At 36.1% G+C, this 24,297-nt stretch overlaps 1 protein-coding gene across 1 annotated transcript; it reads right to left on the minus strand.

Moving 5' to 3' along the window:
* Window positions 1-2,359: 2,359 nt before the first annotated feature.
* LOC147479547 (sugar transporter ERD6-like 6) lies at window positions 2,360-12,616 on the minus strand. The gene is made up of 8 exons (XM_086577959.1): window positions 12,501-12,616; window positions 4,215-4,356; window positions 3,959-4,024; window positions 3,694-3,842; window positions 3,474-3,539; window positions 3,325-3,384; window positions 2,904-3,018; window positions 2,360-2,811 (listed from the first exon to the last, which is right to left on the minus strand). Exons 4-8 carry the CDS (start codon window positions 3,820-3,822, stop codon window positions 2,699-2,701), a joined length of 483 nt encoding a protein of 160 aa, XP_086434085.1. The 5' UTR covers window positions 3,823-3,842; window positions 3,959-4,024; window positions 4,215-4,356; window positions 12,501-12,616; the 3' UTR covers window positions 2,360-2,698.
* Between the last annotated feature and the right edge of the window lie 11,681 nt (window positions 12,617-24,297).

Consider the following 24,297-nt stretch of genomic DNA (forward strand, 5'->3'; position numbering starts at 1 on the left):
CTGACGAAGTTACCACGTTTAATTTTGTCAGTCTAAGTTTGAACGCTTTTACGCTCGCTTTATCCGTTACTATCGGTACGACAAAATCTAACGAAGTTAGTACGTTTAATTTCGTCAGTCTAAGTTTGAATGCTTTTACGTTCGCTTAGTTCGTTACTATCGCTACGACAAAACCTGACGAAATTACCACCTTTAATTTCGTCAGTCTAAGTTTGAACGCTTTTACACTTGCTTAGTTCGTTACTATCGCTACGACAAAATCTGACAAAATTACCACGTTTAATTTCGTCAGTCTAAGTTTGAACGCTTTTACGCTCGCTTAGTTCGTTACTATCACTACGACAAAATCTGACGAAATTACCACGTTTAATTTCGTCAGTTTAAATTTGAACGCTTTTACACTTGCTTAGTTCGTTATTATCGCTACGACAAAATCTGACGAAGTTACCACGTTTAATTTCGTCAGTCTAAGTTTGAACGTTTATACGCTCGCTTAGTCCGTTACTATCGTTACGACAAAATCTGACGAAGTTACCACATTTAATTTTGTCAGTCTAAGTTTGAACGTTTTGATGCTCGCTTAGTTCGTTACTATCACTACGACAAAATCTGACGAAGTTACCACATTTAGCTTCGTCAGTCTAAGTTTGAACGCTTTGATGCTCGCTTAGTTCGTTACTATCGCTACGACAAAATCTGACGAAATTATCACGTTTAATTTCGTCAGTTTAAGTTTGAACGCTTTTACGCTCGCTTAGTTCGTTACTATCGCTACAACAAAATCTGACGAAATTATCACGTTTAATTTCGTCAATCTAAGTTTGAACACTTTTACGCTCACTTAGTTCGTTACTATCGCTACGACAAAATCTGACGAAATTGCCGCGTTTAATTTTGTCAGTCTAAGTTTGAACGCTTTTACACTCGCTTAGTTCGTTACTATCGCTACGACAAAATCTGACGAAATTACCACGTTTAATTTCGTCAGTCTAAGCTTGAACGCTTTTACGCTCGTTTAGTTCGTTACTATCGCAACGACAAAATCTGACGAAGTTACCACGTTTAAATTCGTCAGTCTCATTTTTACGCTCGCTTAGTCCGTTACTTTCGCTATGACAACATCTGACGAAGTTACCCCGTTTCATTTTGTCAGTTTTGAGTTTGAACGTTTTTACGCTCACTTAGTCTCATTTTGCCAAGTTAAAGTTAGCATTAGGGGCGTTTCATTCTATTTCGTTTCATCTACATAACTCAACAACATTATCAGTTTTCCACATATATGTTATCTGACATCACAACAATATTCAATTGCTAACACATATTTTATTTTTATTTTCATTAACAGAATTTTTAGCTCTTTGGTATTACATTCACACAATCACATAATAATTGGTTTAGGAAAATCCAATGGTTCCTTACCAGTTCTTCGCTTATACAACTCGTACAAATCTTTGTAATTCATCTTTTCACATTCTAGTTCATCCCGTTTCTGTTAGGTTCTCTATCAATTGTCTTATGGTCGATTCACAATGTGCCATTTGCACGTGATCTTGGCCGAGCCGCTCGTTTACATCTATCATCCACTTGTTAATTTTCTCCACTTCTTTTTGCGCATGTTTAAGTTCCTAATCTTTAGTCGCCACGAGTGACTTCAATTTTATCACCTCTACTTTTAAGCGTTTGTGTTCTTCCATTATCTCATAGGCCTTCCCGAATTCTTCATATGAACTCCGCTCTGCTTCTTCCATCCGCTCGATTAAGTCTTTGTTTTCTTCTTCTAACTCTCGATTAGTTCCGCTTAACGCTTTGTTTGCTATTTCCAATTTTCGGTTGAGTATCTTCACTTTCTTTATTTCTTCTAGGGCATTGACTTCATTCGGAACAAAACTTTTTCTTCGTGACCTTTCCGTGAATTTCACTACACTAGAAAAAGCCAAAAACGACGGCAATTGCCGTCCTAAATTGAGATTTACGACGGGAAATGGTGTCCTAGAGTTTGTCGCGAATAGCCCTGTCGTTAATATTAACGACGGAAAAATGCGTGGTAAAGCAAATTAGAAATGCGACGGGTGTGCGACACTTAAAGCCGTCGTTAATTATAAGACATCCAAAACCGTCGCAAATTTCCTTTTTCCTGGAACTACATATTTTCAAATCTAGAATGTCTTGAACGAACCGGTCAAATGTTTGTCTTAAGTTTAGGAAGTAACGATAGTATTCCCCGTCGTATTTGTTTAAAGTATTTTTTTTTAAATAATTAATTTTTTTGATAGAACCTATTTTTTCCTCGACACCACTACTAATACTCCATGATTCTCATATCATAAAATCAATTACACAAACATACTAAAACAACACATTTCAAAATTTAATATATTATACATTGGTTTTCCAAAATTTACAATGTTTTCAAGCTGTTGATTGCCAATAAATAACTAGGCTTTTAAAATACACAAGGCATAATAAAAACATAATGAGAAAAAAAAAACAATTTGTGCTTTGAAATTCCTATCTTCATCACCTTTATGCAATTTGGTCTTTCATTGAGTCGCACAATCTTTCATGAGGGTAAAACCAGCTCTTCCACAAGTTCAGAAAAAATGATTCCACCAGATAATGCTACAATTTGCTTTCGGACGGGCATTCGCAAGTGGAATGTAGAATAAATATTGAGATAAAAAATCTTCCTAGGCGAAACTTATCTGAAGGACCATTGAATCTCCTCCAGAGTTCTACCTTTAGTCTCGGGTACCCACAGTGCCACAAACACAACAGTAAAAGCACTCACAACTGTGTAAATGGTAAAAGTCCCTGTCACAAATAAAGCTTATTTAGTATTTTAGATGTGCCGCAGCAGATAGATACAATAAGTAATCTGATGTCTATGAAAGGTGGGGGGACACCTCCCTGACTCCAATGTAGAAGCAAGTTTGATGTCATAGTTATCAACCAAGATACGAGCCAGTTGGCCAGTGTGGCTATGCTACCAACGAGGCCCTTGATATTAATTGGGAGTATCTGCAACGAGCCAACGCCACATTAAGAATAATGCACTCTACTGTCAATTTTATTTCTACTAAGGACAAAGCCAAGTGACTGGAGCTGAGGATAAAATATAAAACATTACCACTTTAAATCATGTCCTACACTAAAGTGTCTAACAAAATAAAAATAGAATGTTGCAGTCCAGGAATGGAGAGGCAATCATCTAAGGAATAGAAAGAAATATAGGACCTCTGGAGGTGTGCACCCATATTTTTCTCAGGCTTTGAAAGGGATCCATTAAAATTTGAGAAATCAGAAGTTCTGATATAAAGAGCATACCTCAGACATTATAACCCATGGAATAGCTCTAATTCCAAGAGAGAAGAACACTACAAAGAACTAAAAAAACCTCATCATCAGGAAAAAGTGATATAACACCATTAACAATAATTAAGCAATATTAAGAATTTCGGAGAGCAAGCTCATACCACAAGTCCCACTAGTGACAGTATACCCATGACACCATAGGAACGAGAACCTTCTTCCACAACAGCCTAGGTTAGGAAGGGTGAATAATACTTAGAAACCACTCTAAACATTGGGAATTGCAGAACTATATAAGCTTCAAATGCCAACACTCGAGATTCGCAACCAATATAAATACATGATTCGAAATGAAGAGTCTAATGTGCACACAACACGACTAACCTTCCAATAAAATGCAACTGCAACAAGGAGGTGGCTAGCAATCATTCCAGATGACAAAACCTGCACCAGTGTAGTAAGAGTACAACAATAATGGTGTCTGTCACTATTGTTGCTTGAACAGAATCCCATGGTACGTCAGAGTGTGTATACTGTAGAGACAAAGATAGAGAGTAGTGTTGTTACTAACTTACTAAAACAAAACTTGCATAAATGATGAGTATCAGACTTGCCTCATTTCAATGATATTATTTCTCTAGCAACATACCTGACTAAAAGCTAAAGCAATAGAAACAACACCTCTCATAAGTCCAAAATTCGACCCAGTTATAACCTAACCAAAATTTAGCTGAGTAAGCATGCTCGTGACCATCAAATACTTGCATTTCTATCCTGTCTCTAGGCCTTGCCATTTTTTTTTTTTTGCTCTGTTATGAACAGAGCTGGACTTCGATGCATTTGAAAGAACATATACTACACTTGAATTTGTAAAGAAAAAGTTGTTGAATGATGAGATTGCTCACCTGATCCTTGTATGTAATCCTCGGGAATCCATACATCTTATTGAAAACACTGGAGATGGCTGAGCCAAGAATAACCAATACGGCTCATCCAAGTAATATTAGAAAGATCAAAGTGGAATAAACGCCAAGACTTGTCCCGAAGCTGCGACATCATAAAGTAATGTCAGAACAAAATTGTAACTAGGAAAAACTTTAGCTAGATTACAAATATAACAAGAAAATCAATTGTCATTTTAGTTAAGAACAGAACAAACAATTATACTCGCATAAGAGACACTAACAATTGTTCCATATTCATGTCTTTCATGTAACAAAGGCTTCAGAGTATGCAATCGACCACAAAGTCAAGCTCATCAAAAATAGAAACGACAAACACAAAATCAGCAGGCATCATTGCAAAGCAAACAAACAAAATCAATCCACATTCTTCTACTCAACAAGAACCACACAATTAAAACTCCACCTACACTTTTATAGATTAATATCCTATATCCTATATACCACATTCTTTTTTTTATCCTAGGTATGTGTCAAAACAGGGAAAAAAAAGTTGATTATCTTCTTGAGGAATAAAAAAAAACATACATTGCATTGGTTTAATGAGATCACAAATACATTATACGTACTCACCAAGTTACCATCCTTGACATGAAATTCCACTCCACTCCTACTCATGTGTTTCCCCTACTATCTATTCTATCAAGACACGTTGAACTGCAACCAGAGGAGGTGTATTTTGCTTGATTTGTTAATTAAATTGGAAAGAATCCAAAACTATTTAGTATTTAAGCAAGCTAAAACCACAAGGCATCTCCTAGACTTGGGAGTATTATCTAATAGACAAATTAAAAGTAAAACCTTGCGCACAATAAGATTAAGGAAAAATGGAAAATTAATTAAACTCGAGATATTTTTAAGCCATGGATGGTTTATACATAAAGTGTGTCCAAACCCGAATTTTCTTTCCTTTCTTGCAAAAGTATTCAATGTAAATGCGTCATGTGTACCGATGTAAGATAAATCACCGAAATAAGTTCATAAGAAAACAAGAAAATGCAGAGAAAGATATTGGCAACATACCGGGAACAAGTTGACATAAACGAGGTTTGAGAACTGATGTATTATGATAAACGCCGTCAAGGCATATCAGATGGATGACATACTTAACATAAACATACCAAGAGGGCCCTAAGAGAAAAATAGAGCAACTTGCAGGGGAAAGGTTCCTAGTGTACTTGGAGAATTCAGCTTGCTTTAATTGCACATGCACGTAGGCAGCACTTGTCAACAACACTCATGTTTGCCAATTACAAAGTAAGTACTATGAAAATTAATACCAATCTATTTGATCCGATTAATATACTTTGCCAAGCTACATCTTACACATGCCTAAACAAGCCAAAAAGATAGATTTGAAAGCAGCTAGAACCTTAGTTCTTGAATACCAGCACCCTGACACATGAATATCAACAATAAGATACTAAACAAATTGAGAAACAAGTACATAAATGCAATGATCCAAAAGCTAAAAAAAAATAATTGGGATTCCTTTAGCTAAAACGTGCCATAATCCTTTTGAATTTATATAAGGACTCGTGTTTGTAGATCAGTAGATAGATAGCAAACATAAAACAAAAAGCAGGGACTAAAGCTAGTAGAATTGAATCGAGCCCAACCTAATCTCTGGAATTTACTATTCAAATGTCGAAACAATGAACTTCCACTAATTTCATTTTACTTTGTACAAGAATAATGTGAATGTATAATTACTAGACTAAATCTTAACAATGCCTGACAGTTACACCAACTAAAGACGAACACTTCCTATGATCCCTCCTCAAGACTAGATGACATCAAGAGCTGAAAAAGATTTGTAACTTAAGCATATATAAACACTCATTTCATCATTTCCACATAAGATATATAAACAAGCACCTATAAAGTGTATATACCTAATAATTAACATTATTTCATGTAAATGACTCGGTCCTTTACATGTAAATTACACAACATATTATACTTCTATATTGCTCCTTCACTACTCGTAATTTCAATATACCAAAGCCTTCTATCACAACCCATAGTTCTTCTTCTTAGAACACACTAGTAGTCTTACTGTATCACTACCTTTAGTCACTATGCATTTTACAAATTTATTTACATGTAGTTACACTCTTGCCCCGAGATAGAGTCATTGAGCTATTTTGTCATGAGCGAGGCATTCTGGTTTCCCAACTGACATCTTGGTCTTCCTGTGACAATGGCTTAAGGGCCACCTTAGACAACACGATTACGTTGACTACATTTTCCCAATCAAATAATCCCAACTTACATACTAAAATTAAAATGACAATATTAATATAAATAATATAGATAAAAAGAAAAACACTAAAAAATTCAATAAATTAGAAAAATAATAATAATAACAATATATATACCTTTTTTTTTCTCAAAATGTGAATAACAAATGTCTGACACAGATCACTTCCAAAGAAGAAGTTGAGAACGAACGCATAATATCTAAGCCTTCTCTTTACCCGAAGAGTAGCGAAGCTTTGATCATGGAGACGCGACCGATCCCTAGTAGCAATGAGCCCAACTTTCTGTCCTGGAGGGGCATCACGACGAACAGTACTAGCATGCACAATGTGCTGGTGATTACCACCACCATGAGGATGCTCAACATGATTCATAGCAACACCACGGACCTTGGGCCAACAGTTCCTCTTCACCCTATATTTGTGATAAGCGTTTCCTGCCTTCAACAATATATATACCTGACAACGAGCAACGGCGTCGAAATGAGCAGCCAAAATATATATGGGCAAGTTTACCTTTACCTTCATCGCCCCCATTGACAATCCAACATACCGCATACTTGACTCAACTATCCGACACGTTCTTGAAACAAATCTTTCATCGGTGGCTGCTGCTCCAAAATTATAGCATTTTAGAAAAACAGCATTCGAGAAGCTGCTCCTTTTTTAAGGAGTTGAGAATAGTGGGGCGTTGGAATTGAGCTTCACCGTGGACAGCTGCGTGCTTTGAGACGAGGTTTTCAGAAAGAGGAATATAAATGGGAATGTACTAATTTTGATTGAAACGATTTCATTGGATGAATAACTAGGGCTAAATAAAGGATTTTGAAATGGTTCTTCTTCCATTCCGAATCGATCCCCATGAGAGAAGAATGCTTCTTCACCCAAATCAAGGGATTATGGGGCAGCTTCCACAGACAGAAAGGCATACGAGGATTTTTTTTTAGGTTCAAGTGAAGCAGAAACACGGATCCAAAGAATGGGGGATTTTGGAAGGCGACGAAAAATGTTTGGGACTACGACGGCTGGGTTTCATGTTTTCTATTATGACCAGGTCAAATCTTTAAAGAGTCCTGGACTTCCTGGACTTTGTCCCTGCGACGGTTTTGAAGAGTGTACGACCGGTATACAAGTACTTTATTAAGGACGGTAAAATCAGTCTTATAGGTTCGTCTTTAATCCACAATTCTGGTGTAGTGTTTCTTTCGCCCGTACTACTGCCGTTTTAACCTGCGGTAGGAAGATATCTACTTTTTCATCCATTTTTCATATTTAATCACAAGTTTACAATAACTGATAAAAAATACAGACATACCTGGTTCATATTGTCGAAAATCATTGACACTGCTCTGTCATATTCTCCGATATTCTTTGTGTTTTAGTCACATTTTCGATATTTTTCGAGTCCCTCCATTGGACACGACACATTGTCTTTATCCAATATTTTTTGGTTTGTCTGCCCCACATTCTCCCACAATATCTCGCTCGTTTCATCGTTCTTTCTTTTTTACCATGATTCTTGATTTTCTTTTGGCTTGGACATATTCTTTTCATTGTTTTTTTTTTTTTGAGTTTTTGCTAGTGTCCTTGGTACTTGGCGTGGTCCCTGGCGATACCTTCGTTTCGTCTTCCAGACTTGAGCATCTCTGCTTCATCTACCAATTTCATTAGATTAGTGTTGGACACGAATTTCATTACCGTCCAAACACAATAATAAAATTCAACGGTCAACTTACTGTTAACAGATTCTGTGGTTTTCCTCCATGAGTAGTATTACCCCTAACAATACTTGCCAGTGGTCGTAGGATTACTTGCTCCTGCATTTTGCTTTGCCGTTTGTTTTCTCTCACCAACTTTGTGTTATTCGCTATACTATCTTTTGCAAGTATCACTGTTTCGTTCTATTCCCAGCTATTCTTTTCCTGCATATACCAAAGCAAAACGATATATTACATCTCCCTGGCCGTTTTACATATCTATGTTTTTCTACGACACATACCTTTTCTTCTTTGTGTTAAGAACGCCTTATATTTCGTATGGACTGTTTTGTGCATTGTAGTCTCGTCCCTCGGGGCATCATACATTGTCGCATCGTTTGTCTCTCTTGGTCTTCGTTCGCCCTATTTCTGATGAAACATTTTCTTTTGTACAATTCGCTTATTTGTGCTTGGCAAGCTCAACAATAATTCTCATTTTGTTAATTCCGTTCCTTCTTCTTTTTCACTATCGCTATCGCTGCCAAATATTGCATTTTTTTAGTCTCTTACTCCTGTTCTCCATTTCACTATGTGTCTCCCTGGACTTGTCAGGCCGTCGTTCGATACCCCCATAGTTTCTGAAATCAACAATATTATCAAAGTAGCTAAGATCTACCAATCTTTCGTCCGAACATTCATTAAAGAAAAAATAAAGGTTTTTCTCCACTTCCTTGTCCAATTTAATTTCTAGTAGTATACTCGTGTTGTCTGTTAGACACAAAATAACTCATATTAGTCAATAATTTACTCGTAGTACAATTTTCAATACTTATGTTTTGGCTTACCTCGAAATTTGTTCGGCACTTTAAACTCGGCCAGTTCCAGTTCCTCATAGCGTATACAAAATCTATCCCATCCGGTATATATTTTTGAGAACCCTTTAAATCTTCTGTTTGGATTCTTGAATTCAACTTCAAATTTTATATACCCTTTCGTAAGTATGGCTTTCAGTTGTATCAACGCAAAGAATTCTTGATCCCCGAATCTTCTGTTAAATTCATTTTGTAAACGGTGCGCTTTCGTAAAGATTAACCAGAACGAGATTGGCAGTTGTCCCGGTGCAATTTGTCACCACTATAATAATTGCGCAATTTCTTTGCTCAACAAAATTGCACTCCCGCAACTTAATTGTGAGTAATCCATTACTACTTCATCTTCTTTGACTTTCGTTTCAAATTCATACACTTCGTCCATCTCAAATCTCTCGAGTACTAATATTTTTTGTAATTCCTTAAGTGACCTTCGCCGCGGCTTCGTGTATTCGTTGTATCTATCACCTTCTTTCCACCTCACCAAGTCTATGATCATCATAAAGTCTTCTTTTTCTCGATTATCTTTCACCCGTATAATACGGTTGTTTCTATCTGCGGCAAAAAAAAAAAAAAACACAAAAAAAAAAAAAACAAAAAAACAAAACAAAACAAAAAAAAACAAAAAAAAACGGGTTAGATAGCTCAAAAACCGGGTTCACTAATTCCACAAGGGTGTACCGGGCCAAATCAGTGCGACACAGGTACGGTGCCCTTCCTTTGCTGGCGCTGCACCATATCGTGTTTGCAAATATTAGTTTTTGAATGAGACCAGTTCCTCTATATCCGGGTATAGAGATTGATCTCTGTACCACACACACACATCTTGTATCTCGGCGCACACACAGGTATCGAGGCACACACACACATCTCGGATTCGGATCAACGGCGAGATAACACGATTACAGAGATGATCTCTGTACCCGGTTGTAGAGATCTCAAGTCCTTTTTGAATACTGGCGCCATCATAAGTATCGCCATCACAGAACAAACACGAGTTCAGAAACAAGATACTCAGCAGAGACATGCGATATTTGATCGTGCAAAACTCTGATATCTGGATCACGTGAGTACCTCATAAACATAGTTTCATGGCAACAACACGGACAACGCCTTAACATGAAGCTTCATGGCAACAGCACGTACAATGCCTTAACACGAAGCTTCATGGCAAGAGCACGTACCGATGGCCTGTCACAACGAAGCAAACTTCTCTTGTGGGATTGGTGGTACCGGCTTCCCACTTGCTGCACAGACCATCTACGTCGATAGATATGGGGCAAGAACGAACGTGAGTCGCTAGTGTGTTCTGCCACCAAAGGTCCTGTTGCTTTGTCAGCCAGCCTTGTCCCCTAAGCCTAACCGGAAACCGACACAAGTTTCTATATAAGCAGAGTTTGATGGAGAGAGAATGTACCTGCTAGTCAACGCGAAGATGACACAGAGCGTTCTAGAGCGGCAATACTGCGGAAGAGGACAAGCTTTCTGCGACTTCAAAGAGTCTTGACCACGTCTGTTGGATGAACGTCGAGGTCTTTTCTTGAATTGGGATTTGCTTTTTGAATTATCAGAAGGAATCACTCAGCCTTATGATGCTGCGCCAGCACTTATATAAGGTTTTGTCAAGCTGGTTTTCCATTGCTGGTAGGGATTCTTTTCTAATCCAACTTCGTCTCTAATCTTAATTCTCATCTAGTCCACATTCTTATCTAATCCGAAACCTTTGAATCCAATTCGTAGTTAAATTCATTTTCTTTCTATTATTACTAAACTGCCCCTATATTTAATTTTAACGGTCTAATCCTAAAATCGTTATTCCGTTGGCATGCGTCGTCGAAATCAACTTTCGTATTGTTACGTGATGCGTTCGGTACAATGTTCGACAATCAATTTCTTTTGCAATTTTTTCTAGGCATCTTTATTTTTTCTGTGCATTTTTAGCCATCTTTTATTTAACTATATTGTGTCTTATATACGTTTGACATTATTTCGTTCTCGATAATTCACGAATTTTTCCCGACTGTCTATTTTTCTATCGTTTATGTTCACACGACACTTTGTTATACATTCCGCTCACTCTTTTTTTATTCCATTTTTTCTTTGATTTTTCTTCTCTTCTTTGCCATATGAACTTTGTTCGCATGCCAAAGAGAGGGCGGTGTTTCGACCCCCACCTACGTGGCAAACGTCCATTAGTAGGGGTCTCTATTTTATTCGTTTAATCGACAGGGCTAAAGCCCAATTTGCAATACCATGGATCAATGTACAGGCCCATTAACTCATGTGTCTAAGGTTGAACCTTAGCCACATGACTTGCCACTAATGTACGTTAATTTATGTCCATATTCGTTTCTTATCAAAGAGATAATTATCAGTTGAGAGTTATATTCAATCACAATTACTTAAGATACAAGGATACTTGAGCTACAATGACTCTCTACTCTACCTATATAAATACCAAACTATTTTTCATACAGAACTACGTTCTTGAGACCTGATCCCATTGATAATTTGAGTACCTAGGCAACCGCAAGGTACAGTCTCATCATTCTCCCGATCACCATCATTTTTCTAACTATTTTTCTACGTTCTTCGTCTCTTTCGTCACCACTTAGTGTTTTGATCATATTTGGTCGAAAGAGATAGAATATGATCAAAAACACTTATTAACACATTTACCTTGTGGGAGCCAAGATCCCAGAATAGTGTACTAAACAAAAAAACATTGATTAGCTATTTGTAAAATCTCACAACAGTACCCTTTCACACATTTAGATTCCAGTTGGCCTGGAGGTTGATCCTCTTTATATCCTATAGAAAGGCAAAACGTTTCACAAAGTAAGTTGTAATTAATTTTAACTGAAATAAAATCCAAGGAAATCATAGAAAAGTGAGTAATTGGATGTAGCATCAGATTTGAAATTAAAGGGATTAACAATTTCCATTACTTCAACGTCCAAAACATAGAATCATTAATTGCAAGAATCCATCGAACGAATAAAGGAGACTTCTATGAATATCTAGTTAGTTATAAATCTCTACATTGGCATACAAAGCACATTGACTTATCACAAACAACAGAAGTAAGTTGTAATTAATTTTAACTGAAATAAAATCCAAAGAAATCATAGAAGAGTGAGTAATTCGATGTAGCATCAGATTTGAGATTAAAGGGATTAACAATTTCCGTTACTTCAACGTCCAAAACATAGAATCATTGCAAGAATCCATCGAGCGAATAAAGGAGACTTCTATGAATATCTAGTTAGTTATAAATCTCTACATTGGTATACAAAGCACATTGACTTATCACAAACAACAGGCCGACTTTTGTTAAACGAAGTAGAATAGAACTTGTAGGCTTCAAATCAATATAAAAATAATATGAAAATTGGTACTTACATTGTTACATCCGCCTTGCAACCACAATACAATTGGCCACTGATTATTTGGGACTTCAGCCTCTATGTGCTACCATGCTTCTACAAAACACAATAAAAAGAACACCCCCCCCCCCCTCAGAATGAATTCAATGACATTAAAAGCTTTGTTTCACATATTTTTTCTGCTAAACATTTGACATGATAACATTGAAAAGAACGTAAAGAATGCAATAATAAAATACATAGGGAAAAACAATAATGAAGAAGATTACCTCAAAATTTCTACATGAAATGCTGAGGCTAGCCATATTATGATGGTACATGATTCGGTGAGCTCAGTGACTGTTTGCATCTTAGGCCACCATGGTTCGTTCTTCTTATCACCATGCCCCACGTCACGAATTTCCGCCCACCAAGACTAGAGCTCAGAGTCATCTTGGATAAATACATCGCTTGGGTAGTAGAAAGAACAATACTCCTGAACCCAAGTTTCAATCGCTGACCAGATCTCTAGACCATCAACAACATATATATGGATAATCTCCAATCAGTAGACGAAAGCCATGAGGGTGGCTTGGGTCTTTAACTACTATTCCTCTGAATTAAATTTTCATGGAAAATCTGTTAGTTCCTTGCACATATAAGATATAAGTGCTAGAGATTTATAGATGCTTGAAACTTTAAACATATTAAATTACCTTTTAATGAGATCTGCTGGAAGTGTCAGTACAGAAAATAAGAACACGCATGAAGGTTTTTTCATGCTGAAAAGTCGGAAGCTCTTGCCCAACTATATGAACATTTATAAATTTTGGAAGATGTTTTCACGCCAAGAGTCAGAAGCTCTTCCCCACCTATACAAAACATATATACAGATGCACGCACTAAATCTACTGAAACCTATATACATATTACGAAGAAAAGTAGTCTTAAGACTTATTTTCCTGAAACCCTCCTGTATAATGAAACAATGTTCTTAACATATTGGTACACATTAGTTTGCAGGTCAAAGAGATAACATCAAATACATTGAACTGCATTAGTACCTCCCCCACTTCTACAGAATCATATGACATCTGCAACACAAGCAAAAATTGCAGTAAGTATCTCATTTTGCAGTCAATGAATGTTCTGTATCAAAATACTCAGTGAGTGAAAGTAAGTGACATTCTATCCGAAAATACTCAATGAAAACATACATTCGCAGAAATAACTAAGACTGCTCTGTGAATATGTAAGTGAATTTTTCCTGGTTAAAATCTGAACTGGACTAGGGGCCTAGGGGGTTTGATAAGAATAGTATTGCAACCGGCGTTAAAGTTAGAATTGGATTTGGATCAGGGATTGGTGCTAAACCACCTATTTAGTCCTTGCATCTGATTACCAAGTTCAAAAAACTTCTGTCATTTTGTAGGGTAAAGTAGCACAACCTAATAAAATGACAGGTGCAACGAGTCACTGCGCACAGCGGTTAAGGTGGGTTGCTTGCTAACATCCTCCTCAAACTACCATATTTACATACAAATTAAGACAGTGCCACTTTCAACTCCTAATAACTCCATTAGAAAGTAAAACCAGTCTACTATTTTCTTCAGCTTTACCTTTAGCATGCAATGATCAATTCCAAGTATGGGTTTCTTGAAAGCTTCACGAACACGACGCCTGTTGGGTGCTTCATCCCTGTTTAAAGTTGTAATCTTCTGTAATTTATAATTAAGATCTTCAAACCTTGGATGAGCGTTTTTTCTTTTCCTTTTGTTTCCATGCACGAATGCTAATCCTAAAATTAAACATAGGCTCAGAATCAAGAATTGCACTGCAACTGCATATGAACAGGTTAACATTGTTTAGATCAAATTCAACCAAAAAATTATTTATTTGGTCTAAATTAAAGAAAAACCACGATGGTGGTGGTCTTAAAGTATGCATGGGAGGATGACAAAATGTTGTGGTCTGGACTCTGCACTGTTTCTTGAAGGGGATGCATGATAATTTATAATTTGGCTAAGGTAGGGCGGTAAGCCATGATTTTAGTTCTCATCACGCTAGAAAAGGAAAAGAAGACAGAATCTGAGAGGCTAGAAGACAAAATAAATTATTTGAGGGGACGTGCATAACTGTTTCACAGCTAGCTTCAAAAAGAGCATGACAATTGACAACCAGTCAACCATCTAGCCCTTCTTACACTATATAATAACTATATTATCACAGCAAGGTTTTCCGGAATACACTTCCCGAGGTGGCAATTTAATAAGATCTTTTTATTTATTTAATTTAGAAACACATCTCTCACTAAATTTAGAATAAACTCTATTTTTATTAATATAATTTGAATAAAATCTTTTTTTTATTAATAGTTTAAAAACAACTCTATAATTTCATTTAAATTAAATAATTACCCCTATTTATTATTGATAGTTTTAAAAAATCTCCCTAATGTCACTTCTATATCTATATCTTAATATTAAAGCTCTCATAAGGGGTATTTTTCGAACTCTATTAAAATTCCACATCATTTCCTATTAAAACCATAATTTCTCTCCTATTATAATGAGAATTTTTCTCCTATTAAAACAAATTCTAACACTAATTAAAGTAGAAATCATTATCCTATTAAAATGATAAATATATTATATCTAATTAAAACGGAAATTATTCTCCTATTAAAATATGATCTCTCTCCCAATTGAAAAAAATGGGTTTTTAAAACTTAATTAAAATAATTTGTTAGAAAATTAAAACGGGTTATCGACTAAAACGATAGTCCCAATTTTCTAAAAATAATCAAAATGTTTTCAAAAGAATCGGTGCGTATGCACAGGCCTACTAGAATTCCACATTATCAACTCCTATTAAAACGAGAATTCTAGCTCTCTTAAAATTCCACATCATCAACTCATATTAAAATGAGAATTCTTCTCCTATTGAAAAAAAAAATCTAACACTTTTAATTAAAACGGGAATCCTTCTCCAATTATAATGAAAATTTCTCCCCTATTTAAAAAGAAAAATCTAACACTTCTAATTAAAACGATAATCCTTCTCCTATTAAAAATGGAAATCACACTTCTAAATTAAAACGTGATCCTTCCCTCAATTAAAAAACGGGTTTTTAAAACTTATTTAAAATAATTTGTTGAGAAATTAAAACGGGTTTTTAAGACTTGATTAAAATAATTTTTTAAGAAATTAAAAGCGGGTTAACGACGAAAACATGAATCGCGATTTGTTAGAAAATTTATATATGTATAGTTATGATTGTTGAACAAGTATTTAAAAGAGTCGGTGCGTATGCACGGGTCTACTTTCTAGTCTTAATATTAAAGCTCTCACAAGGGGTATTTTTCGAGCTCTATTAAAATTCCACGTTATCAACTTAATAGTTAACTTAAAACGGAAAACTCTTTTCTTTTTAGAATCTAACTTCAAACGGGAATCTTCTTTTCTTTTAAAACCAAAACTCAAATAGTAGCATAAAAACTCTTTATTTCCAAATTAAAATGGGATTCCTCCCCCAATTAAAAAACACGGGTTTTTAAAACTTAATTAAAACAATTTGTTAAGAAATTAAAATGGATTTTTAAGATTTGATTAAAACAATTTATTAGGAAATTAAAACAGGTTAGTGACGAAAACAGAAATCACGATTTGTTATGATTGCTGAGCAAATTTTTAAAAGAGTCGGTGCATATGTACGAGTCTACTGTCTAGTCTTAATATTAAAGTTTCCACAAGGGGTATTTTTCGAGCTCTATTAAAATTCCACATCATCTCCTATTAAAACGGAAATTTCTCTTCTATTTGAAAACGGGAATCCTTTTTTACAACGGGAATTCCTCTCCTATATTATAACAGAAATTCTTTTCATATTAAAACAAATTCTAACACTTTTAATTAAAGTGGGAATCATTCTCCTATTAAAATGGAAATTCCTCCCCTATTGAAAAAGAAAAATCTAGCATATTTAATTAAAACGGGGATTATTCTCCTATTAAAACATGATCTCTCTCCCAATTGAAAAAAACGGGTTTTTAAAACTTAATTAAAACAATTTGTTAGAAAATTAAAACGGGTTAGCGACTAAAATGGTAGTCCTAATTTTCTAAAAAAAAATCAAAATATTTTTAAAAGAGCCGGTGTATATGCACGGGCCTACAAGCTAGTCTTAATATTAAAGCTCCCACAAGGGGTATTTTTCGAGCTCTATTAAAATTCCATGTCATTTCCTATTAAAACAAAATTTTCTCTCATATTTGAAAACGGAATTTTTTTTTAACAACAAGAATCCTTTTCCTATTAAAACACAATCTCTCTCCTAATTGAAAAAATGAGTTTTTAAAACTTAATTAAAACAATTTGTTAGAAAATTAAAACATGTTAGTGACTAAAACAGTAGTCCCAATTTTCTAAAAAAAATCTAAATGTTTTCTGCATATGCACGAGCCTACAAGCTAGTAAATAACATAATTATCTCTCATTTTGTTTTCAAAATATAAATAAATGAGTCTCTCTTATATAATTTCAATTACCATTTACAATTAGAATCCAAGGAAATCATACCACTACAAGAAAATGGGCCTTTAGCCACGGATGACCCGGAACATTTGCCACGGCTCCAAGCTGTAGAATCATTTCCTACAGTTGGTAGCTGTTGGTATACTTATAATAGTTGTAGGACGACGTGACACTATTTGACTACGTTTCTCCACAGTCATAGCCGTTGGTATTCCTACAGGTTTGAACCGTCGGATAGTATGTGATAGGCGTGGATTTTAACCCACGGTAATAATTTGACGGGTTAGCTGGAAAATTATTTGGAGAGGTTTGGGCGCGTAGCTCTAAAATTTCCTTCTCCCATAAAAATCAGAAAAGGAAAAACCCCGTATAACAATAAATTTCTCTAAACAAACCTCTTCCACCGCCTCTCTCACCTTCTCTCTTATCGGCTTCTCTCCATCCACACCAGCACCACCTTTCAAACAGCTCGTCACCATCACCTCTCTCTCAATTTCTCTCTCTCTCTCTCTCTCTCTCTCTCTCTCATCAAAGGTAATATTGTTTAAAGTTTTATTTTTTAAGTTTTTGTTTAATTAAAGGTTGGTTCTTTTTTTGTTTTAGATGGAAATTGAGTAATGGGTGTTCCTTTTTTTGTTGTTTCAGACTTCTTGGCAATTCAAAAGATGTTTGAGTAGGCACTAAACTCTTCGTATTCATTACCTTCGATCATCTTCATCGCCAAACTACTAGGGGTGTCAAAATGGCCCTCAAACCCTTAGCCCGCCCGCCCCGACCCGGCCCATGGGCCGAAAAAACCCTCAAAATGAGGCCCTCACACATTCGTGGGCTGGGCCGACCCGGCCCTCAAGCCTTTGAGGGGAGGGTAAGGGCCTAGACTTCGAAACTTAAGCCCTCCCTTAAGCCCGGCCCTCATTAGGCCCTCAACATTTATTACATGTATTTTAATAAAAAAATTTACAATATATTTCATTTTAACATTAATATGCTAAAAATCACTTAAAAAAACGTTTATCTATTAAGTTTGCCAACCTTATAATTTCATTATAATATTTTATGAAATGAATTTAATTGATCTTAATTGACTAATATAACTTTAATAAGTTTTTTTAGTAGTTTGAAGGTTTAATTGTGAAGTGCATTCGATTTTATCATTTTTAACTAATGTTTCTAAATTTATTTTGTAAATCAAATATATAACATAGGATCTGGCCCTCACGTTTGGCCCTCAAGCCTGGCCCTTCAAGCCCTCTCAAGAGGGTTGAGGGGCGGGTAAAGGCTTCGAGATTTAAGTATTGGCCCGACCCGACCCGGCCCTCGAAGTAAATGAGGGTAGGGCTGGCCCGGCCCTCAAAGCATGAGGGCTTCATTGTTTGAGGGCCGGGCCAGCCCGGCCCAGCCCATTTGACACCACTACAAACTACCGGTAATCAAAATCAAATTCACTCTCCAACCTCTTTCTGTGAAATTTAATTAATAATTTTGCTTCTATATAGATTCCAACTGGGATTCTTTTGTACTGTAACTTTGTAGAGTTATTTTGTTATGTACTGCTCACCTTAGCACCTTAAGAGGTAATGAAGATTGACCAAGAGTGGCCGACCTAGTCTGGAACTTAGGATATCGGTTCCATCCATATACTATCTTTAGTATTTCTCCTCTCCATTTATTAAATAATATTGTATGGACAACAAGAAGCTTCAACTTTTAAGTGTTAGTGTGTTACAACTGGTGCTCATGTGAGAGCTTAAACCCGGTCAATAGTCTGGTTTCACTTGAAGAGGTATGGCTGATCTTTAACATGTGACAATTTTTAATACTCCCTGAAGGTTTTGACAAAGTGTTTGTTGATAGTTACGCTTGAGTATTATAAAATATCTAAGGAGGATGCCATTTCCAAAACACAACAAACTATTATTAGAACTTTAAATAACATTAATTTTCTATTTCAACTTTAAATAGGATTTTCCATCGCCAAACTATTATCCTTGGTTCTTTCTCTTTGGTTTTAACCTATTATCCTTTAATTTTATTATTTTTCTATTTTGGAAAAATCAATTTTTAATAGTTGTATATGCTTTACAAAACATTATTTGCTGGGTTTGAGGGGATGAGTTTCACTATGAATTCAATTGGAGGTTCAATTTGTGTGTTTTCGAAATTGGGAGTATCGACAATATTTTTATTGTGTTTGTATTGTTGTCATTGGTGAATTTGTATGTGCCAAAACACAAATTTTGCTTGGTTTGCCACTTACTTTTTTGGTTTGAACTTTGAACTGTATAGTCATAATATATAACTATTAAAATACAAATTCTTTGTTGCTTTGAAATATATTGCTAGAAGCATATTTATTTGTTACGCTTTTTCAGCTCAAGAAGGTGGCCTTCTCGGTGCTCATAGGGTTCTCTTGTAGGTGTTTTTTACTTACTACGGATGTGAGTTGTCAAATTCTTAAATGTATTTTGTTATTGGTTGTATGTGTGAATAAAACAACTATGTAAAATGGATTTATTTAATTTCAATATAGCTCATTTGGATATGCTCTCTTAATATATATTTGTTTTCAATCAATGTGACCTCCCTAGATGGCTGAGTTTTAGTTTTCTTAGTTGGAGCATATATATTGCACACATATTCCTTTAAAAAAATGGATTTACATTGATTTTTAATTTGTTTTGTTATTGTCTCCTTTGCTTTATCATTTACAAATATTTTTCTTTTTCATTACAATTATTGCTTAGGTTTTAAATATAGATTTATGTCCAGTAAAATAATTCATGTTTAGAGATTTTGTTAATTTGGTAAGACATTTTTGCTTGAGATGAGGCTTGGGATAAGTGTATTCATGAATGAATCATGCTATTTAGTTTGTATATAGTTTGAACTTGTGTGATTCTTGTTTATTTGTAGATACATCATGGAGGGTTTTTCTCCAAATGATAGAAGTAGTTGGGTGAATTTAGACTGCCATGACACCCGCTTTATAAATGGGGTAAACTATTTTATGGACTTTGTGGTAAAAAACTACCGTAATAAGCTCTTAATGCCGTGTCCTTGTCGTGTGTGTAAAAATGGAGGGAAAGCAAAAACCTACGAACTCGTGAGGTATCACATTTATAAAAACCGGTTCGACCCAACATATTTAAACTGGATATTTCATGGTGAAGAAAGACATGATCCGAATGTGGAGTCCCATGGGAACTCTAATTTGCATGAGATGAATATAAATGATGCATTTACTACCGTGGTTGAAGAATTTGGTGGTGAAGAGTTAGATTCATTTCTTAGAGGTCTCGGAGTTGATAATGGAGAGGCACCGGGCATTGATGATGCTGAATCGATATTGTCAGATAAGAACTTTGAAGAGGCCATAAGTGCTTTATACCCTAGTTGCAAGAATTTCACTGTCTTAAGGTTTGTCATAAAGCTGTTTAGAATCAAAGTTACACGTGGGTGGTCTGACATAAGTTTTACCGAGTTGCTTCAGTTACTTAAGGCAGCGTTACCGGCGGATAATAAAGTTCCGAAAGACACGTATCGATCTGAAAAATTAGTTAAAGAGTTGGGGCTAACTTATGAGAAGATCGATGCATGCCCAAATGATTGTATTTTATATTGGGGGAAGAAAAATGAATTGTTGCAAGAATGTCCTACTTGTAAGGTGTCGAGATATAAAATTGCAACAATTGAGGAGAGAAAAAACCGTGTAAGACTACCTGCTGAGCGGTTCGGGTACTTTCCAATTGGGGATAGGTTGAAGAGAATGTACGGTGTCGGTTGGGTAGCTAAAGCTATGTGTTGGCATTCTACAAATAGATTGGGGGATGATGAGTTGGGTCACCCAGTTGACTCATCATCTTGGAAACACATTGATAGGACATACCTAAGTTTTTCTTCCGAGCCTCGTAATGTTCGATTGGGCCTTGCCACTGATGGGTTCAACCCCTTTGGAATGCAAAGCACATCGTATAGTTCTTGGCCAGTGATGTGTGTCACATATAACCTCCCTCCCTGGCTATGTATGAAACCGCAATTCACTATGCTAGCAATCGCTCATTGAGGGGCGGCGACAACCCAGGAATGATATAGATATTTATTTACAGCCGTTGGTCCATGAATTGCAATCCTTGTGGGATAAAGGAGTGCTAGTCAAAGATGCTAATAGGGGTGATGTGTTCAATATCGTGCAATTCTCTTATGGACAATTCACGACTTCCCGGCTTTTGGGAACATCTCTCGGATGTAGGACTAAGGGGAGATATGCATGTCCCCCTTGTGGTCTAAATACATCTACCGTGAGACTTGTTCATGGGAGAAAAATGTTTATCTTGGTCATAGGCGATTTTTTGCCTCAATTAGATCCAAATAGACTTGATGTGAGAGAATCTACTTTCAACAAGGAAGAAGAACTCAGTCACAACCCCGTTTTGTCCGGGGAGAAGGTTAAAGAGTTAACTTCGGAATCTCAAAGTGAAATGGGGAAAGTGCAAGAAAAGGAAACGGGAGGTGGTGACTCGAGGATGAAGAAGATGTGGATGGGGAAGATGTGGGCCGGTGATTCTAGTTTTACGAAGCAATCAATATTTTCTAAACTTCTTCCATATTGGGAAGAACTCCCTGTTCCTCATAACATTGATGTGATGCACACCGAGAAGAACGTTATGTGAAATTCTTATTGCTTTGATGTTGGACACGAAAAAACTAAAGATGATCTCAATGCCATAAAAGACTTGAAACTTTTGGGGATAAAGAAGAAGTATTGGGTGACGACAATAATCGTAAAAGCGTGGAGTGTTTTGTCTTACACCTGCCGAGAAGTTTTGTTTTTACCACCTTAAGAAACATCTTGGCATTACTGTTGGTTTTAGTAGCAATTGGAGGATTATTGTCAAGGAGGGGTCCATGGAACTCAAAGGGATGAAGTCTCATGACTATCACATTCTAATGCAACATCTGCTTCCTGTATTGATCCAACACGCATATAAAGATCGGAAGGAGGCCCGGGCTGTTATATTGAGTTTTTGTACTTTTTTCCGTGCTTTATGCTCGAGGAGAATTGATGTTGATTCTTTGGTTATACTTGAGATGGGCATGGCCAGAACCTTATGTGAGCTTGAGAAGATGTGTCCTCCGTCCGCTTTTGTCATAATGATGCATCTTCCCATTCATTTAGCCTATGAGGCCCGCGTGTTAGGACCAGTGTTCTATCGATGGATGTATGTCTTTGAAAGGTATACTTAGATCAAAAACTTTTTACATGATTATTTGGTTTTATTTCTCGTACTTTCTATTTAAGTTTTGTTATTTAAAGGTTAATGAAGCAAATACAAAAGGATTATGTTACGAATAAAGCACATGAGAAGGTTGCATTCTTTGAAATGATACTTGAAGGAGGAGACAATGATATCTTGTGGAGGATATGAAGGAGGGGTGGCCTCCTTCAAAAGCTAGAAAGAGTGCACCGAGGGTTTTGAGGTAACAATGCCTCTGGTTTGCTCGATGAAGTTGATGAAGTAGGTCCTCTTGGTCCAAGTAAACGCGTTACCTTTTAGAGGGTGTTGAGTGGGAGCAAGCACGTAAGTGGATATTGAAAAGTCATCCAAAGTATGAAATGTGGGAGAAGTAAGTCTATTGTAGTTTACGTGTATGTATTTTTCAATTACCAAAGTGACATTTTATATTATTTATTGTGCTTTTATTAATGATATTGAAGCAGTACAATAACTTCCTCGAGGTCTGCAAGAGAAACAGGGAAGAAAGTCCGCCAATTCAAAGTACACGAAAAAGACGAGTTCATGCCATGGTTAAGGAGACAACTTGATGTTCAAAACCGAAAGATGACGAGCTTATAGAAATAGCAAGGGGACCAAAGACGCTTTTGCTATAACATATGAGAAGTATGCAGTCAATGGTTTTTTATTTGTCACCAAAGATTATGAGTTGACTAGAAGAAACCAAAACAGTGGAGTTTGTACCAAGTGCCCAACTACCTTTCGCTCGAGTGCTAAGGATAAAAATCCTATAGAAGCATCTGCTGAATACTATGGTGTTCTTAGGAAAATTGTTCAATTGGAGTACCCAAATACTGATTACAAACCAGTGTTATTCAAGTGCGATTGGGTTAAGCTCCCAAACGGTGTAAAGGTGGATAACGAGTCAAAACTGTTGTTGGTCAATCTATCCAATATGCTTGGTTCATCTCAAATGAATGACGAGCCATTCATTCTTCGAAAGCATGTATCCCGTGTCTTTACTCTAAAGACCCAAATATCTTGATTGGCATGTGGTTATTGAGGTTCCAAGAAAGGTTTATTCGATATGGACTCAACAAGAGTAGTGTCGAGAAAATATAGTTGTGGATGAATCGATTCATGGAGGCCTATCATTCCGAGAACGTTATGGAGGATGAGTTGATCTTTAATGAAGAGAATATGGTTGTTCTTTGTTGAGGTTATCAACCCAAGAAAAAGACCTAGAAAGAAATGAGATGTTATATGAAGTCTTTTGTTCCGAGAATTACATATTTAAACCTGTTTTGCTGTTTTTTTTTTTTTTTTTTTTCTGAATTCATATTTAAATTAGTGGTTCACGTTTTTAAATTAGTGTTTCACATTTTGACTAATTTCTGAATTCATTTTTTGTTATTTGTACATTGATCTTTATTGTATTGATTATTAACTTAACTGTATATGCAAGTGCTTGTTTAATTTGCAGAGTTTAGTTATCGCTTTGTACTATGGCTACTAGCACATCCCCAGATTCAGCTCACCCACTAGAGGACTCCCCCAACACTAACACTGGTAATTAGTTAATAATTCATGATTATCTGATTAAGTTAATTATTTCCATTTCATCCTTGTATAACATCATCAGTTTTTGCATTATCAGGTGGGTCTGCTACTTCACGACCGCGCTCAGATAACACTAGAGGTCCTACTCTACCTATATCCGATCATTTGGAAGAGGGGCAAAGAATTGAACTTTGGCTTAATATCTATAACCAGCCTGATTTTCCTGAAGAAGGTGTCAGCAGGCTATCTAGTGAAGCTGCTCGCCTTGCGGACCGTGAGATCCCATGCTTCTATAAGGATTGGCCAACTATGATGAAACTTAGTAAAGGAACTCACTATAACAGAATCATTAAAAGCTTGAACGACACTTTTGTATTTGTTAATGGTGACGAAGACAAGGGGGTAGACTGTAAGTATGTTCGGGATAAAATCATGGCCGCATGGAGGAGCCACAAGGGTGAACTGAAAAAAAAATATGTTGCTGGTAAGGATCCAAAAATTGTGAAA

The sequence above is a fragment of the Coptis chinensis genome, chromosome 8, assembly GCF_015680905.1.
Source record: "Coptis chinensis isolate HL-2020 chromosome 8, ASM1568090v1, whole genome shotgun sequence".
Lineage (NCBI taxonomy): Eukaryota > Viridiplantae > Streptophyta > Magnoliopsida > Ranunculales > Ranunculaceae > Coptis > Coptis chinensis.